Source organism: Coturnix japonica, chromosome 13 (genome assembly GCF_054131305.1).
Source record: "Coturnix japonica strain WE chromosome 13, WE-NBRP24, whole genome shotgun sequence".
Taxonomy (NCBI): domain Eukaryota; kingdom Metazoa; phylum Chordata; class Aves; order Galliformes; family Phasianidae; genus Coturnix; species Coturnix japonica.
The window spans coordinates 252,687-272,420 of NC_140675.1; the positions used below are offsets into that span (position 1 = coordinate 252,687).

At 39.6% G+C, this 19,734-nt stretch overlaps 2 protein-coding genes across 2 annotated transcripts in view; both read right to left on the minus strand.

The window, feature by feature from the left end:
• Positions 1-19,734, minus strand: part of LOC146758527 (cytosolic carboxypeptidase 4-like) — a 132,002-nt gene that overhangs the window by 15,783 nt on the left and 96,485 nt on the right. The window lies entirely within an intron of this gene.
• The window catches only part of LOC146758528 (kinesin-like protein KIF20B), a 62,763-nt gene continuing 47,822 nt past the window's right edge, over positions 4,794-19,734 (minus strand). The window contains exons 2-6 of the mRNA XM_085514519.1: positions 10,472-10,667; positions 6,818-8,021; positions 6,239-6,377; positions 5,387-5,509; positions 4,794-4,985 (exon numbers count right to left, since the gene is read on the minus strand). Of these exons, the coding sequence (XP_085370645.1) occupies positions 4,794-4,985; positions 5,387-5,509; positions 6,239-6,377; positions 6,818-8,021; positions 10,472-10,667 (1,854 nt within the window). The remainder of the gene's footprint in view (positions 4,986-5,386; positions 5,510-6,238; positions 6,378-6,817; positions 8,022-10,471; positions 10,668-19,734) is intronic.

The window sequence follows — 19,734 nt, forward strand, 5'->3', positions numbered from 1 at the left end:
TTCTGTTCAACAGAGATGTGAACATGTGAAACAAGAGCATTGTTTAAACTTCATTTTAGTTCAACGTTATTTTAAGTTGACATTTTGAGCTTTACTACTGACACCTCTGTTCATTATGCTGATGATACCACAACGGCAAGTAATGTAGACAATTTTATACCCTTTAGGGAGTTGTCAAAATCTCAGCTATTTCAAGGCATACGTTTCTTAAAGTTTCTTAATAAGGCAGTAGTTTCTTTAAAAGTAGCTCCCAAGCTGTGGAGTTGTTTCTTACATAAGCTGTTCTAATTACATAAAATAAACAAACATACAAAACAGAAGACAACAGATGGGAAAAATCTACTACTCATACTCTGACCATGCCAAGGATACTGCTATCACATGTGAACATCTGTTTTTAATAACTGCCATGCATATTAATGATATGAACCTTAGTTTAATACAAGGGCTTCACTTACAAAAGCACACGATAATACACTAAAGCTTCTCTTCCCAACTATTCAGTGTGCAATATCCTTCCCTCCAAATCATTACACAGTACAGCCATGACACGCTCTGGGGACAGACTGACTTGCCCTTTGGTTAGCTTATGGAATTTAATAGGAAGAGCTCATAAGCATGTAAGATTCCCATTCAGGTATACACATAAGGATAAGACACTGCTTCTTTCGTGTGACCACACAATTACAGGAAGTCCCAAGCTAGCTTCAAAACTAGAACAAAAACCAACCATTTTCTCGTCACTTGCAGAGGGTGAATTAAAAGCCATGACAGATTTTGTATTTTTCGTGTTCTCACTTTTCACAAAATCCTGGGAAAATAAGACAAGTTTCAGCCATGATTCTTTTTGAAAGAACAATTGATGTCACAAAAGTGAACACTTTAAACACTTTTGCTAATAGTAGGGAAGTATTTGCTAGTGGTAACTATTCCACTGTAAATCAAATAATAAATAAGCATTCAATTATAAAAACAGGACATTAAGATATCAGTATTAGACATCTCATGATGTCTAAAAAGCTGATTTATGTCTACAGGTTTCAAAGAAAATACACAATGGAGTTAAGAGAAATTCCCTTCTCTTAAACCATTATCACTGAGCTTGGCTATTAGTTTTGTTCATTAAAGCAGTTCATTGATTAAATTCTTCAACTACTTTACTGAGGTAGAAATAGCATTTTTTTAATGCTTAAATGAGAATGGTAAAAAGGCATCAGATATTTTGTTTTCTGTTGGGTCTAGGTCATACCTCATCCATGTCATCACTTCTTTTCTTTTTTGACTTAGGCATTTTCACTCCTAAAGGTATCATGCTGCCGTGCCGCTTTATCTCCATCTTATCAGGTTGCAGAGGTGTCAGTGGGATTTCCAGCTCCGGCTTTGGGAACCGACTAGTTTTTCCATTTTCTGCGGACACTCCAGAAGAGTCGAGGACAGTTTCCAAATGCTCCTGATAGCACAGAAGAATTTTAAGTGCAAGTGTTAAGGTAGCCATGAGATTAAAAAGCTATAAAGCATCTGGAAAAGGATATGTAAGCATTCGATTTTCCTGCTGTAAGAACACTTGTAACAGGAGTCTATTTCAGTTACAGCAGAGTTTTACCCCTCTTTCCTAGAACTTGTTACATTTAAAATTATTTCCAATCTATGATCACAAAAAAAGTTCTCCATGTTAAACTGAGCCTGATACTTTAGAAGTCATTTTTTCTCAAGGGCACAGACAACTACACTTTTTTTTTATAGAGAATGGTGGTGGAACTGACACGATTTTCTTCATCTCAACTCTGCTGTGTCAGAACTGGGCAGGAACAGGAGCATTTGATTCAAGTGTTCGATTAACTTGCAGCTTAATCTTAGGGAATTTGCCTTTCTCTTCTACACTAGAGATGTTATTTACATAAGTAAGGTCCAGCTGGCAAGGTGCAAGCCCAGTACAAGTCATTAAAGAACTCCATTGCTATCTTTTCCCTGGAGAGAATACAGACATTCAAGCAATGACACCGTACTTAAGCTGAAGGCTATCATGTACCTGCTCATGGTCAAATGGCAGCAAATGCACAGCTAAGTGACAGGGAAATGTCAGTATGCATTTCCCCAGCAGCACTTACTGTCCACAATGCACCCAATCCTGTTTTTCTCAACAGGAACAACAAAGTCAGAACTGAGATCACCTGGACTCCTCCTTCTCTATGGCAGGAATTCAGCTAGCATATCAAAAATGAGTTCAGATGCTGGTTGAACACATGGAAGACAGGCTGCTGGGGACATCAGAAAATGGTAGATGGCTGCTTCTACTGCTGCTAGTAACTAGCAAACTCCAGTGTCCCAAACACAGACTAGCAGCTTTTACTACTTACACTGTTCCGACCCCCTGAGGGGAGTCTTCTTCCTCTCAAAAAGTTACCAAAGATTGTAGAAAGACAAAAAGTAGTCAGAGCCACTTTATCAGGCTCTGCTAAGAATCTGAATGGAGTATCACCACCCACTGTATTTCCAAGAATTAAGTTGGTTAATAAATACTTTGTTTTTAAAATATATGTAACTGCTATTTTATGAAAGTTAGCAATTAAAAACTTATACAGGAATGATTAACATCATCTGCTAACAAAACAATATCCAGAAATCCTGCAGAGGAAGAAAATAAGTTCAATTTGCTGTGCCCGTTTCAGTGGCTCCATGAATTTTTTCCAAGTAACTTATCTAATCATGAGCCACTTCATAAGCATTAACATGAGGAGAGTTTTCAACAGCACCTGACAAAAATTCATCACACAATTGTTTCAACAGCTTTTATTCCTATCAAAGGCTATAAAAACAGGTGATCTGATCACCTTGAAAGGGATAAATAAATTAAAACTTGGGAATTGTTTAGAGAACATGAGATCTTTTCCTACTCATTCCTTATCAAAAGCAATACAATCACAACATTTTCAGATCTGAAGTTTCATACTAACCTCAGATTCATTTAATGAAGTGAGGCTCCTAGTACATCGACGTGACAAATAATTGTCTTCAGCTTTGCATCTTAATGGAATACTTTCTCCAGTTTTAGTTTTGCTTTGTTGTTTCCTAGGCTGTAAATATTTAAAAGGAGTAAAGATTAGGCTATGCATTAGACCTCCAAAATATCTCGAGTTTTCTAAAGTTACAGTGTAAAACCTCAAGCTCAGACGCCACATGAACACGTAAGCTGAAACACAGCACAAGTGTGGGAAGGTAGTAACATCTATTCATTGTGTGATCTTCAGATACACCCTACTGGGTCTCACTAACAGTCTCAGGCAGTATTCTGCCTCCAAAAGAGAGAAAGCGAGACATTATTTAGGGACAAAATCTGTAACGCTGGTCGTTTTGTCATCCATTCCCCCCATACTCTGCATGCTCACAGCTGCTATGTTAGAACACCAAAGGACAAACCTCTGCCTAATCTTCAGCATCCACATACGAATACATGGAAAACTGCATGGAAAAGTTCCATAATGTACACAGAGAGATGGTGTTCTAGTAAATAAAATAGTTTTGAGAAGATGAGAGCTCATGTTTGAGTGGAAGACAAAAAGAACCAACAAGTACTCATCACTGAATATGTAGTTAAAGGACTATATGCTAAGAAAAATGATTCTAGCTCCAGTATCTCCTAGGAAAACAGAAGAACAAAAAGGGGTTAACAAGATGTTAAGTACTGACTTTCTATAAATATAATCATACCTTTTCATTTACAGAGTCATTCCTCCTACTTTGTCTTTCTTCAAGTAAAGGTATTTCTGGCAAACACTGAGGGCAACTGTGGTTAATGCGTTGTTTTAATTCCTTTATAAAGTCATCTTTGTCAGCCAGTTCTTTTCTTAACTCTTCTATCACAGTTGCATTATCCTAATAAACAGTAAAAACTGCTGAGTTGTGGGATTGGCAAAAGGAATTAACACACACAAGCAGTATTGCAATTACTTAGTAGCATCAGTTTTAGAATTGCAGGCTAGAACACTTAACTATTCAAGAACAGTAACATTTCACGGATTTGTACGGTCACTGTTACAAGTGCAGTAGTCACAGAATTGCCTGGGAAGTTGTAATACAATATATTTTGATTCTTCTGTTTTACTTATGTGCTTCAGCCTTCATCTCCCTTAAGATATAATAACCCGAGCTTTTATTTGTTCCCAAATCCTCGGTACTGTGAGAAAGTCGGCAGTTGTAGGGGAAGTTTTGCTATGAGAACATCTTTCTTCTCAGAGAAAGTGAATCCAAACATTCTCAAAAGAGCACAACTCATTTAGTCTTCTGTTTAGCTTCTGAAATTCTATGCTACGGCTTAGATTGGCTATCCTGATTAAAAGCTGGATGTTGAAATAAGAAATGCAACTTCCAGAGATCATCCCCCCTCTGCTTTTTGATGCTTCCCTTAATCTCTCTCCACGTCCCCTTCTGTCTTTTCATGCCATTGTAGATACTACCTCAGAGAAAGCAAAGAAAGTAAGAAACCTGAGACAGAACTATTGTCTGAGTATTGAGCCTAGCTTGGGATCCGGAAATGCTGTGAATTATCAGAAAAAGCTACAGATGTCCAGTCTGATTGTAGGATAATAAGCATCAAACTGACATCTGCTTATCTGAACTACTGAAAAATTTGAAATTTTAGTAATTAACAGAAATTCTGTTTCTGAAGAACAAAAATAAAAGCTGGTGCTTTTTTTGGTTAGTTGCACATGATGTCAATACGACAGTGTTCAAGAACAGAACCACACCCAGAATACAAAGAGCAGGTACAGGAGTTTTACAGAATTTATGGGTAGCTAATCAGGTAGGAGGAAAGGAGAGCTGACCTTGCTTGAATCCTTTAAGGCAGATTGTCTCAGTTCTGCTATTTCTGTCTCTTTTTGTATGGCATTAGAAGCCAAAGTTTTGAGCTGTTCTTCCAAATCTTCTACTAACTGATCTCTCTCCTCACGCCACTTTTGAAGATTATGGTCCTTTTCCTCCAGCTCCTATATTTCATGTTGAAAGAAAAGCATACACAGTAGAAACAAGCAGAATCTTTAAGACAGCCTAGAATTAATAAGTTTTTCATATAGCATAAATAAGGACTCAAGCTGATAAAAAGAGTTTATGGTAAGACATTTCAATTAACATATCATGATGTCACTCAACAAGATCAGGTTACATGCATGTATTACATATGTATTTACTATGCAGATTATTGTATTTAAAGCAATCTGCCAGTGCTCTGTAGTGACTAATTATTTGAATATCTTTCATGGTCTACTGCTAATTTCAGTTGGCCACTTTCATTTTGCTCCAATTTTTTTATTTTTTTTTTTGACCTTTTTCCTGTTGCTTGGAAAACCTGCATCATTCATTTAATAAAAATTAAGAGCAAGAAAAATACCTGTTTAAGTTGTTGGATAGTATAGTCTTTATAATCCAGCTCATCCTTAAACTGGTTATTAATCCTTTCAAGTTCTTCCATCTTCTTCCTGAGGGATTCCTCCACAGAACGCATCGTGGACACCTGTAATGTAAGCACAGCTCACGGTTCATTAAAAGACTTCTGTAATCCAACCTGGCCAAATACTTCTTTGTTAAATAAAGAGGAATTCACAAACAAGTGCTGAGTAGGAAAACGACAGCAAGTGCAAGGTTACCAAGGAAGACATGAATTCATTTTTAAGCTTCAATTTTCCACCCCAAGCACACCCAATAAACTTTCACACTAAGTACCTGCAAAATGGGTTTTAAAATATGTACTTGTTTAATAATTAAATTTTAACTATTAGCATAACTGAAGCTGAAATTGAAGAAAAAAAATATACATGCTTATATTAAAGAGCCTCTGGAAATTAGTCTATTTCTCTTCAAGTAAATAGCATTCTTCTTCCCAGTTATCAGCGTTTTTTCACAAGACTTATGTTTTAGGCTTTGGAGTTACCACGGATACCAATGGCAAGTCACCAGTAACGTAGAGATAATAACAAGTCCCCTCCAGAGGCAGATTAGCTATTCTCTTCACAAACCTTATTCCAGACTACTAACCAACTTTACTTTCCTCTGTTCATTATCTATGCGAAACCATGTTTTAACTTCTGCTCCCCTCTAGAGCTTCAATGGCAACTTTACCTAAGATTTGCTGCTAGCCACACTAGTGTGAAATTTCCAGCTTCATAGTTTAAGTTTGAGAAGTTTTAACAGCAGAAAGCCAAGCATAATCTTACAGAAAAAAATAGCTCAGTTGACTACAAACCTCGCTTTGTACTTGCTGAATTTGTTTCTTGGCATCAGAATGTTTGTCTTTTAGATCTGCATACTCTTCTTCTTTCCTCTGCAAATCTTTTTTCAAATTCAGTACAAGGGCAGAACTCTCAGAAAGAATATTTTCTAGCCTTATGTTAAAAATAAAGAGACAAAGAACATTACTGTTACACTTCTCATGGAAACAGCAATTACAGTTTAATCCATGCCCTGCCTGTTGGTTTCTATTTGTAAATAGACTCTTAAATCTATCTAGACCAGTAACAAGATTTAAACAATTACTTTTGAATTTCAGCTTGCTTCTCATAATCAGATGCTGAAGCAATAAATTATTCAGATGCTATTCTGAGGGATGTACAACAAAACCACCAGCAATCCCCATATTATTCTTTATTTCCTTGCACACTCCTGTTTTCCCTTGGAACTCAAGTAGCATACCAAAGCATCCTAAAGTAGTAGTTTGGCCATTGATAAGCATGCAGATGCATTAAGTCGAAGGGATGTTCCCATTAACTATTTTTAACTCTAGTTCATTCTCAAAGGGCTCTAAGTTAACTCAGTGGTTACTTACGATTCTATACGTTGCACTTTCTCCATCTCACTCTTTTCCTTTTCCCGAAGAGAGTGTTTCATCTGCTCCAAGCTGTTTTTAAGCTGCATAACTTCTTGAATCAGATTTGCTTCTTTGCTACTTAACTCTTCAACCTTTTTGTCTGCATTTGCAGACTTCTCCTGCAGAGTTGCTGTAACTGTCTCTAGATTAACAATAATAGATTCTTTTTCTTTAAGTAATTCATTGAGTTTTGACACATTGTCTTCCATTGTCTTGGAAGCCTCCAGGCGATATTCAAGCTCTCTTATTTTTACCTCACAGTTGGCAACTTCCTCCTGAAATTGTGCAATCACTCTCTGATCTTCTGCAGTCTTTTCTTCAAAGTCCTGAGTTTTCTTTTCTATTTGCTCATGTAACTGATTCACAAGATCATCTTCCTGACTAGTGTGAGTTGTAATCTCACATAGCTTCATTACAAGTTGACGATTATGATTTTCAGCATTATTCAGTCCCACCTTTAGGTTTTCATTGTCTTGAAGCAGTGCTTTGATGTGCTGACTTTTTTGTGAGGAAACATCAACAATACTTCTGCATACTTCCCAAATCTTTTCAAGACTATAGTTAAAGGAGAGGTCCTGCACAAGATCAGAGATGGAAGAAGTCTGTGACTGAATGCATGCAGAACTAATTTGAGATGTCCCTGGCTCATCTTTTTCAGAGTCTGAGGAATCCTTTACACTGACAAAGTCAGTACCGATGGCGTGAAACTCTAAGTGACATTTGTATAATTCATCTAATTTGGTCCGCATTTCTTTTACTTGTGACACTTTATCAATTATATATTCTTTGGCAACTTCTATGTTGTTAGTTAGTTGGGCATTTTTGTCTTCTAGTGTCATATTTATAGATTTCTGTTCATCCAGTTCAGAAGCAATTCCCCGATAGTCAGCTTGACCCTGCAGAATTTGTTCACGGAGGGCATCAGCTGTTTCTTCAGAAAAAGAAAGCTCAATACGCAGGCTTGTTACCTGCTTACTGAAATCTTCTTTTTTATTTTTTTCTCTTCTGCATTGTTCTTCAAGCACAGTTAAATGATGTTCCAAGATTTCAGTTCTTTCCCTCAGTGCTAGTACTTCCTTTCGGTACGTGGAGCACTTTTGTTTCATGTGTTCAATTTTCTTTTGCTCTACAGTGTTCTTTTTCTTTCTCTCATTTACAACTACTGTAAAACAAACAAACAAACAAAAAAAAAATAGGGAAAAGGAATGTAGCTCAGATTGATTAAAATCATTATTACATAGCAGTTCACAACACCAAGTAGCAACTTCTAAGTGAAAAACTGTCGTAATATGCAAGCCATACCCTCACATCACATAGTATTTGATACTAGTGAAGGAATTAAAGTCCTCTGAACACGTAATCAGGTGCCTCAGATTTCTATACAGAATTAACAGCAAAAGGTTTTCAGTCTGGAAGAACACTTTTACCATGGCACTACTCAAACCTTCCACTCCACACCAGTAGAAAATCTAATTAGATTTAAGAAACATGGGAACGAGATAGATAATTCACAGCTATATTCTTTCTATCTTCCGTGCTTCAGCAATCCCTATAAGGCAGCCAGGAATCACTCCATCTACATCTAAATGGTAGATAAACAGTTCTCTAAGAAATTTCATTCCAACTCACAGTCCTCTTACTTTCAAAAGAAAGATAAAACCCTGGACAAGTTGATCACTTAAGTGTTGATATCTGTCTCTCTTATTCAGTTCATCTCTAAACAAAATATGAGGATTCCTACTTCTGTCCACACTTACTCTTTTGCATATAAAGTTCACTCATAAAGTTGTACAAATTTGCAGATTCAAGTTTCCATAAATATTCCATTAGCTTGGGGCTGTTTTTTTCTTTAACTGGTGAGCAATTAGCTAAAATCACATGCATTTTCTTTCTATCAAAAGCGACTTCTGCTGTATTTCATCATTGCTTTAAAATCCAGTTACGTCCATTCCATAATATGCATACTTTAAGTATTAGAAAAATAAATATAAGTCAAGACTTACTAGGGATTGGGTCACCACAACAATATATTCCATGGTGATTCTTTTACAGTCCTTTTATTACTACAACTACAGAAATGCAGAATTTTATAGCGCCCACGTGCAGCCTGCATTACATAGAGATTCACATGTACTGCATGGAAACAGCCTCTTAACTCATCTAAGGAGTTTTATATACAGCCCTCAACTGATTTAAAAGTCATACTGAAGAAACAGCAGTGGCATATTCCACCCCAAACCAGGTTTTGGGTTTTGACTGCTGCTCCCAGCAACACTAGTGAGGGGAATATGATTTATAAGTAATCTAAACACTTTATGCTGAAAACAACAAGCAAGCACTAAAGCAAGATAAATAAGACTAGGGAGAAGATGTGTAATGTTCAGTCTAGAAGCTCCTTACACAGGAAGTAGAGAAAAAGCATTATTACAGAGCATAGGAAACAAGACCTAAAAGCACAGAGAATGGTGTAAATACCCTGAACTTGAAGCTGAGATAACCTAGCATCTCCTAAAACACTTTTGCTCGTGCTACTTATATAACTAATTCTACAAAAGAACCAGCACAACATACCTGTGCTCATTGTTCTACTGTGTATATTTAACATAGCTAAAGAATACATATTAAGCAGTTTTTGAAATTGGACGCTATTAATACTCACAAATAGAAGAAAATTTTAACATGATTGAATACTCAGTACTTCTTAACAGAAAACTTCACGCTGACATTGTGACTATCAGCTACCCATTTTAATTCCTATGTGGAGTATTGCTGTCATTAATTTTTAAACGAGAGCTTTGGTCATATGATTAGAACAAACCCACTACTATTTGGAGTATGGAGGAGTCCACATCCCTCCCTCAGTCTCTGGTAAGATGCTTATATGTGATGCCATTCAGTGGTCACATTAGGATTCAATATTTATGCCAAATAAAGGCAGCAGGGACAAATCATCCAAGAACAGCATCTCATCCAAAGAAGGCCTTGACTTTCTCCCTTGCACATATTTTGCAAGAGGAATACAAGAAAGGAAGGGAATACAGCTAAGTTTTAGATTTTCCCTTCTACATTGTATATGCCTTCCGTAATTCTAGGAACACTGATGCTCAGCTGTGCCCAGAAGTGAAGTTAAATGCATCAGAGCTTATCCAAACCAGTTTGCTCAAATATTGCCCATGAGCGAGCAATTAGCAGGTCGTCAACAATTTTGATAGTTGCTTCAGGAAAAACAAAACAAACAAACAAACAAACAAAAAAGCAGTTGAGCAGCTGATGCTACTCAGAAGATCAGCAACAGCAGTTGAAACAATCCTAAAGAAACTGCTTTAAAACTATTACCAAATCTGCAAGTGCATCAACAGATGAGGAAAAAGCAGCAAAAAGGAAAAAAATAGTGCAAAAAACTTTTATTCTTAAGCATTCAAAAATGAACAGCATAGGACCTTCTGAAAAAGGGATATTTACATAACAGTTACTTCTATTTACAGTTTAACACAGTGGCTTTTCTCCTTATACCATAAGGTACGCGCTTCACAGCCTTTTGCTTCCTATCCGGAATAGGAAGCAATTTATTGTTTTGGAAGACACCCTGTTCAAGGATGGAAGAAACTGTACCTTTCTTTGGAGGTGGCTCTTCCACAGTAGGCTTATCTTCATCAGTACTGCGCTTTCTTCCCACTTCCAACTCAGTTTTATCTTGTTTCAGTGCTTTAACTGAAAGCACTGAAAATTGGCTGCTTTCAGTTCCTTTATTAGTGTTCTCTTCTGCCGGTTCTGCTTTAATGGTAGTTAAATGGTAGGTAGTCTTTTCCTGTATTGATATAAGATCAGTTACATTGAAGCTTAACAAAAGGAGCACTTAAGTCTCAGTAATCTTCTGTAGGCAAATATTTACACAAAACCATACAGCTAAAATATTTACCCGGTGACTCTATAGACATCAGTTACAAATCTCAATAGCAGACAGAACAAGTACACCTTCAGATAATGACAAGTGCAATACTCGGTAGAGTATACAAGGGAAAGCAAGAGCCTAGCAGGTTACAAAGTAAAAGACTTGCACACAATCAAGAGTTTACCAGTTTATCAAAGAATTTCCTGTTTCCAAGAAGTCAACAAAATTACAAACATGGTCAAAGAGCAAATGGTCAGCTCTCATACAAGTTCATCACATCACACTTCTGCTAAGCTGCTAAAATCACTTTCATCGTGACAGATAGAATCCAGCCTTAAAGCTTAGTCAGCTCTGTCACGCATATTTTAGATTGTGTCCTTGACCACAAGTGAAGCTTCCTTACTTACAAGATGACGATTGTTAAGCCATGCTGGCACTGCCAAGGACTGATTATTCATCTTTAGTAACTTATGAAAAGAAAAGCCTCAGAAGTGTTCAGGCTACACAATCTCACAGATAGAGTTGGAGCCTTGTTCTTGGAAGAAGTAATAGGTGAGGACATGACTACTCATCACAGTCAGCTTTAATACCATGGAAATACTAAGTTGCAGTGATGCAGACAGTCAAAGACTAAGAAGGGTCAAGTTGCTAAGCTTACAAGGTTAGAGATCTGAGTGACAGAATTAACTATAAATGTTTTCAGAGCTACTTCAGGCTACCAAACATCAAAAAATGAACAAAAACCACCAGAAGTGGTATGCACACATACTTAATCAAGCTAGTCTTCACATATTCAGTAGCTCGCAGTACATTAGTCAGGATAAAGTTTTATGGACTGCATAGAACGTGGAGATATCCTGAGCATTCATAGCATTTTAAGCTACCACAAGTTGGTATTAAAACAATTTTACACAACATCTTCTTGATAAAGTTACCTCAGTTGCTTCTTTAAGTTGCTCAACAGACTCATCCAATTTAATCACCTGCATTTCAAAGTCTGTAACACACAGAAAAGGTTGTATTACATAAATAGCCAATAGATAGTTTATTAAGTAATCAATTTTTCCAGATATTCTAATGTTTAGGTAGCTTTTGAACAGATTAATTAATTTGCATGTGGTCTTCACTTATTGGGAGTGATTCAAAAGTTTTCTATATTTCTTGGAACGAAAACATTGCATCAACAAGACATAAAGAAGAGTAGAGATTACAATATAAAAGTAAAAATCAAGATATAGACATTTAACCCCATACTTACGAAAGCGTAAAGCTGCTGGTTGCAGTTTAAAGGAGAGGGGGAAAAAAAGAAAAGAAATAACCAAAAACCGTGGAATTGCTGAACCTGAATATGCACAAGGAACAAACTATCACTTATCTACAGGCTATGGTTCCAAAGGTAGAACATCTCCTCTAATTCCTACTCAAACTGGTTATTTCTCTTTTAGATTAATGAACTATTTCTGTCTTCTACCTTTCACATCGCATAACTCACCTTTGTTCTTCTGCATCAGCTCTTCTTCAGTTTTAAGTAGTTTGGTGTTTTTCTCTGTTAGCTCTTCTTTGGTCTCCATCAGTTCAAAGTTAGTTTTCTCCAGCTGCTTTTCAAACCAGCCAGTATCTTCCTTCGGGTCCTCCACGGATACAATGGAACTATGTGCTGCCTCAGCTTGCTCTTTAATATCCATGACATCATAATGCACAGAATCAAGAATGCCCTCAGGATCAACACAGGTGTCAGGCACTATGCTATGTTCTCCACCCTGAAACGTAATTTATAATCAGTTAAAACTGCTGAATAGCTGACTACATAATAGCTGTTATTTCTACAGATAGTCTGGATAGCCACTATGAAGACAGCCATACAAGAAGTTTTTAATTTCAGCTTCAAAACCCACCTCACAAATTCACATACAACATGACAGTGATTCGTATGGGGGGAAGATAAGTGGCATTCTAGTAACAGCTAATATATTTTATAGTATTTGATGACCACGCTCCCTTTTTTTTTTTTTTTTTTTTTTTTTTTTTTAAATATTACCCCAGATTGATCTCCTTCAAATTTAACGTACATGTTCGGACTCCCCTTTTCTTTGTATACAGCGTAAATTTTCATTTTGTGTTGCAGAAACAAGGAAAACACCCAAATTCCCAAAGCTTTCTGAAACTGTTCTTAAGGCTCAGCAAACTTTCCTGCTAGATGAAGAATAGATGTATCTTGCTCATCATACAGCAACACAGCATGCACTTCTTTGTAAACAGCCTTGTGTTTCTATAAGATGTGCCCATAACATTTAAATAGTAAAAAGGAAAATATTTAAGAAAAAAAAAGGAAAATACTTAAGAAAAAAAAAAAGGAAAATACTTAAGAAAAAAAAATAGAAAATATTTAAGAAAAAAAAAAGAAAAATACCAGGGTGTCATGGTTTAATAATTTTGTAATTTTGCTATCAGTATTCCACATCATAACATCATATAAAGCATGAATAATTTTACTGAATCTGCAACTTACAGAAGAAGACTACATCTCCCAGAGAACAACACGGTGGGTCACGGGACCTGGACTCTATATTAACTCAGTCGCAGAATAGACTGACGTCTTTCGAGTTCTGGCGTTCAGGGGAGTGTGTGGGAGCCTTCAGCCGTTCGCCTAGATTTCACAGTAGGCCTCTCGGTTACGGGACTCATTCTCTCTCCTATTTTGCTTGATTCGTTAGCTCAATTTTCAATTTTCAGTTATATTGTATTATATTGTGTTATGCGGTATTTCGATATAGTATTTAGTAAATAAGTGTGCCTCCTTAGATCGTTGCCGCTGTTTTCTTTTCCTAATTAACTTTTTCCTTTCTGCCTTGGGCCCCTGCGGGGCCCACGGCCCCTGTCACGGACGCAGGTGGACTTTTCGTTCCAACCGTGACAGATTTTGGTGGAGAATGCGGGCAAATTGAGTTGCTGTTTTTCTGTGTTTTCTTCTGTTGCTCTTTTAGCTTTAAACAGAGCTACAAGTTTTTTTTCCTGTTAAGGAGCTATCTTAGGTTTGCGATTCTGCACCTGTGAGCTTGACCTTGAAAGTCCAGGCGGACTGCCAATACTCTGGTTTATTTTATAAACACTGCTGAGCTTTGTTTTCTTTTTTTACTTTTTTTCCCTCTCTATTGAAAAAAAAGAAAAAAAGTTCCCTCTACTAAGTGTGCTTTATAAGGTACTGCATTTCATTAGTTCCTCTTTTACGATGCTCCAAACATATTGGACCATGTTTAAGCTAGCCTATTTTTCCTATGAAGTTATAGGAATGTATAATAGATTGAAAGCACGGTTAGCAACGCTTATTTGGTATTTGCATGCAGCTCCAGAGGGAGCAACTAATGCAACTAATGCAACCAATAGTACGGATATGGAGGTTTTTGAGCGTGCTTTTCCTTTTTTCTTTGCATCTTTTAAGCAGTCTTCGACTGACCAGTTGTCCCAGTGGACCACACTGTCAATCGTATTAATCTCCCTCAATTTGCAGTTGGTTATTGTAGTGATCTCACTCGGTATCTGGATTTATAACCTCAGGAGGAAGTCTTCCCTAGAGTCAGAGAATACTGAGTGGCAGGGAGTGTGGAGAAACTTTGGAGAGACTTTTAGAGGACAGACATCTTTAGTGTCACGGAGCTTTACTCCTGAACACTTAAAGAATCCTGAGAGTTTGACTGCATATTTGAGACAGGAATGTTGTGGCTCAGGCAGATCTAAGGAGGCACAAATGACTTGGGGCCTAGCTAATGCTTATCGGGCCTTATTCAATACCATTCCTGAGAGGGAAGATTTTGAGGTTGAGAGAGAGAGTCTCAGGGCCGAGAATGAGAGTATCCAATCCAAACTCAACACTCTCCAGTCCGAGCCTAACGTCCTCCGGTTCAGGTACAACACTCTTCAGTCCAACTACAACAGCCTCCAGACTGAGCTCGGTGCTGTCCAGTTTGAGCGGAACGCTCTCCGAGACCAGCTATGTGCCCTCCGGGGTGAGCTGAATGTATTTAACCAACAACCAGGGTCACATGTAGTCCAATTTGACCAGCCATTGGGGGCACATGTAGTCCAATTTGGCCAGCCACTGGGGGCGCATGTAGTCCAATTTGACTAGCCACCGGGGGCACATGTAGTTCAATCTGACCAGCCACCGGGGGCACATGTAGTCCAATTGGAACAGCCATCGGGGACACTAGACGCAATGTTGGTTGCCCCTGTAAAAGGGCGAAAGACAAAACAAGCTTCAACTCAGAGAAAATGCAGAAGGAGTTAGAAGAGCGGAGAGAGTTAGGAGAGCAGGACTCAGGAGAGCAAGGGGACTCAGGAGAGCAGGGGGACTCAGGAGAGCAGGGGGAGTCAGAGGACCAGAAGAAGTTAGAGGAGCAGAGGATGTTAGAGCAGTATAAGAAGATGTTAGAGGAGCAGAAGAAGTTAGAGGAGCAGAGGAAGTTAGGAGAGAGGAAAAAGAAGGAGGGTTACCTGAAGGAAATAACACAAGGGTCGGGGTCAGAGTCTGAAGAGGAGCCAAAAGCTAGATTTTCTTTACGAGAATTTCTCGAGTCCAAACTTATAGATGGGGCAGCCTCATCAACACAGTTGCCACCATCAACACCTGGGACGCTTGATAGAGCAAAAGGCGAGCAAAGTATAACGACCATTATTGATCGATCTTTTAAACTGAGTGAAATTCGAGATCTAAGAAAGGATTTCACATGTCAGCCAAAAGAAAATATGGTCACTTGGTTACTTCGCTGCTGGGACAATGGTGCCAACAGTGCATGGCTTGATGGCAGTGAAGCTCGCCAACTGGGTAGCATTTCCAGGGACTCGCGTGTGGACAGAGGTATTGGCACATGCCAAAATCGGTCCTACACCCTCTGGAATCGGATGTTGATAGCGGTAAGAGATAGATTCCCCTTTAAACGGGACTTGGAGCCTGAGAGAAAGAAATGGACTGATATAGAGAAAGGTATCCAATCTTTGAGTGAAAGTGCTCTGGTGGAAATGCTATACAGCCCCGAGTTCAATTGTAACGATCCAAACCAATTACATGATCCTGAAGCAGTCCGCGTTCCACGACAAATGTGGCGTGACTTTACAAAGGCAGCTCCAGAAAAGCATGCCAGTGCACTTGCATTAGTATATGGCAAAGGGGAAAGGAAACCCTTTGTGAATGAACTAATTGGCAGACTTCAGGAACTTGAATTATTTATAAGCGCTACAGAAGTTAATCTGTATACTTCAGCCATTGTCAAAATTGTGGAAAGATTAAACAAAATGGAGGGAACACAAAATGATATTATTGACAAATTGGCTAATGTGCCTGATGTAGATGAATCCACGGTGGTACAAGATGATGGAAACCAGGATTTCCACGATCGCCTATTGAGAAAGCTAAACAAAATGAGTTCCTCTCGACCTGTATCATCGAAAATCTCAACCATAAAAAAGAGACGTCCTCGTATTCAAGCAAATGACAATGATAAGTCACCTCGAATCAACGATGAGACTACACGTCTTGCCTTGTTGCTTTTCCTCTGTAGTCATGGGGAGGACATGAAGAAGTGGTGTAATTCATCCACTTCTGCACTTCAGGCATGAGTGGAAGAATTACAAGGTGAAACAACTACCGAGGTGAACTCTTCCAAGAAGGGGAGAGTTCCAGTTGCTGCAAGCCAACGAGGTAAACAATAGAGGGGCCCTGCCCCCAGCCAGGGGGGGGAAAGGGACAATAGAGTATACTGGACTGTGTGGATTAAGTGGCCTGGCACATCTCAACCACAGAAATATAAAGCCTTGGTGGACACTGATGCACAATGCACCCTAATGCCCTCAAGTCACCCAGGGACACAACCAATAGATATCCATGGAGTGACTGGGGGTTCCCAAGAATTGACTATGTTGGAGGCCGAAATAAGCCTCACTGGTAAAAACTGGCAAAGGCACCCTATTGTGACTGGTCCAGAGGCTCCATGTATACTGGGAATCGATTACCTTAGGATGGGATATTTTAAGGATCCCAAGGGGTATCAATGGGCCTTTGGGATAGCTGCTGTAAACACAAACGGTGTTAAGCAGCTGTCAACTTTACCTGGTCTGTCAGATGATCCTTCTGCTGTGGGGTTGCTCCAGGTAAAAGACCAAGAGGAACCAATTGCCACCAGAGTGGTTCACAGACGGCAGTACCGCACCAATAGGGACTCATTGCTCCCCATTCACAAGCTAATTCGCCAATTAGAGAATCAGGGAGTGATTAGCAAAACTCACTCGCCTTTTAACAGCCCCATATGGCCAGTGCATAAAATCAGTGGGGAATGGAGGCTGACGGTAGATTACCGTGGCCTGAATGAAGTTACACCTCCATTAAGTGCTGCTGTACCAGACTTGCTAGAACTCCAGTATGAATTGGAGTCAAAAGAATCTAGGTGGTATGCCACCACTGACATTGCTAATGCCTTCTTTTCCATCCCATTGGCTGCAAAATGTAGACCACAATTTGCTTTTACCTGGAGAGGTATTCAGTATACCTGGAACCGTTTACCTCAGGGGTGGAAGCACAGCCCAACCATTTGTCATGGATTGATCCAAGCTGTCTTGGAACAGGGTAATGCTCCTGAGCACTTGCAGTATATTGATGATATTGTAGTGTGGGGCCATACAGCAGTAGAGGTTTTCAAGAAAGGGAAACAGATAATCCAAATTCTTTTGCAAGCTGGTTTTGCCATTAAGCGCAGCAAGGTGAAGGGGCCTCTCCAGGAAATCCAGTTCTTAGGTATAAAATGGCAAGATGGACGTCGTCACATCCCAGCAGATGTGATTGACAAAATCACTGCTATGTCTCCGCCAACCAACCAAACAGAGACCCAATCTTTTCTGGGAGTAGTGGGCTTTTGGAGAATGCATGTCCCAAACTACAGCCACATAGTGAGCCCCCTCTATCAGGTAACACAGAAGAAGAATAATTTCTCATGGGGTCCTGAGCAGCAGCAGGCTTTTGAGCAGAGAAAACAAGAAATAGCCCGTGCCGTGGCCTTGGGGCCAGTACGGACGGGACAGGATGTGAAGAACATCCTCTACACTGCTGCTGGAGAGAAAGGTCCCACCTGGAGTTTGTGGCAAAGAGCCTCAGGAGAGACCCGAGGCCGACCCCTAGGATTCTGGAGTCGAGCATATAAAGGGTCTGAGGAGCGCTACACTCTGAGAAGGAGATCTTAGCTGTGTATGAGGGGGTTCGGGCTGCTTCTGAAGTAGTTGGGACAGAGGTTCAGCTTCTTCTAGCACCTCGCTTGCCAGTAATAAACTGGATGTTTAAAGGACAGGTTCCCTCCACCCATCATGCTACTGATGCCACTTGGAGTAAGTGGATTTCATTAATTACTCAATGAGCTCGAATGGGAAAACTCAGCCATCCTGGAATTTTAGAAGTGATCATGGACTGGCGTGAGAGTAAAAAAATTGAAACACCATCTACAGAAGAGGTATCATGCGCTAAAGAGGAACCACCATACAATGAGCTACCAGAAAACGAAAAGAAATTTGCCCTATTCACAGACGGATCATGTCGTATTGTAGGGAAGCATCGCAGATGGAAAGCTGCTGTATGGAGCCCCACACGACAAGTTGCAGAGGCCATTGAAGGTAAAGGAGAATCAAGTCAATTCGCAGAGGTAAAGGCTGTTCAGCTGGCTTTAGATGTGGCTGAACGAGAGAGGTGGCCAATGCTTCATCTTTATACTGATTCATGGGTGGTGGCAAATGCCTTATGGGGGTGGTTGCAACAGTGGGAAGATGATAATTGGCAACGAAAGGGTAAACCTGTTTGGGCTGCTGAACTGTGGAAAGACATTGCTGCCCGAATAAGGAACGTTGTTGTAAAGGTGCGCCATGTAGATGCTCATGTGCCTAAAAGTAAGGCTACTGAAGAACATAAAAATAACCATCAGGTTGATCGAGCTGCCAAAATTGAGGTGGCTCAAATAGACTTGGACTGGCAGAACAAGGGTGAATTATTCTTAGCTCGGTGGGCCCATGAGACTTCAGGTCATCAAGGAAGGGATGCAACATGTAAGTGTGCCTCCTAAGATCGTTGCCGCTGTTTTCTTTTCCTAATTAACTTTTTTCCTTTGGCCTAGGGCCCCTCCAGGGCCCATTGCCCCTGTCACGGACGCAGGTGGATTTTTCGTTCAAACTGTGACAGATTTTGGTGGAGGATGAGGGAACAGTCTATTTTGAAATATATTTAGGAATTTTTTAACCTATTCAGGGAATCTGTTTCCATATTTACATGAGCTCTTAGAGTGAGAAATTGGAAAGTTGGTGGAAAGAAGTGAAATAAACTCTTATTTATATGTTCAATGACATATTTTTGCAAGTTGCTATATCACACACGGTCAAAGAATCTAAAATGCTTAAACCATAAAGAACCATCTCTGGGAATCCTGTGAGGAAGGTGTGTACTTTATTGAAGATGGTATAGTGTGTATAGCAACAACTTCCTGAGAGCGTGCTTGATCTCCCTGTTCCTCATGCTGTAGATAATAGGGTTCAGAGTTGGAGGAACCACTGCGTACAGAAGTGCCACTGTCAGATCCAGGAGTGGGGAGGAAATGGAGAGAGGTTTCAGGTGGGCAAAAGCGCCACTGCTGAGAAACAGGGAGACCACGGCCAGGTGAGGGAGGCACGTGGAGAAGGCTTTGTGCCATCCCTGCTCAGAGGGCATCCTCAGCACAGCCATGAAGATCTGCATATACGACACAACTATGAAAACAAAGCACCCAAAGACTAAAATTATACTCAAAATGAGAATCACAAATTCCCTCATGTAGGAGCCAGAGCAGGAGAGCTTGAGGATCTGGGGGATTTCACAGAAAAACTGGTTCACAACATTGCCTTGGCAGAGAGGCAGTGAAAACGTACTGGCAGTGTGCAGCAGGGAATAGAGAACACCAGTGCCCCAGGCAGCTGCTGCCAT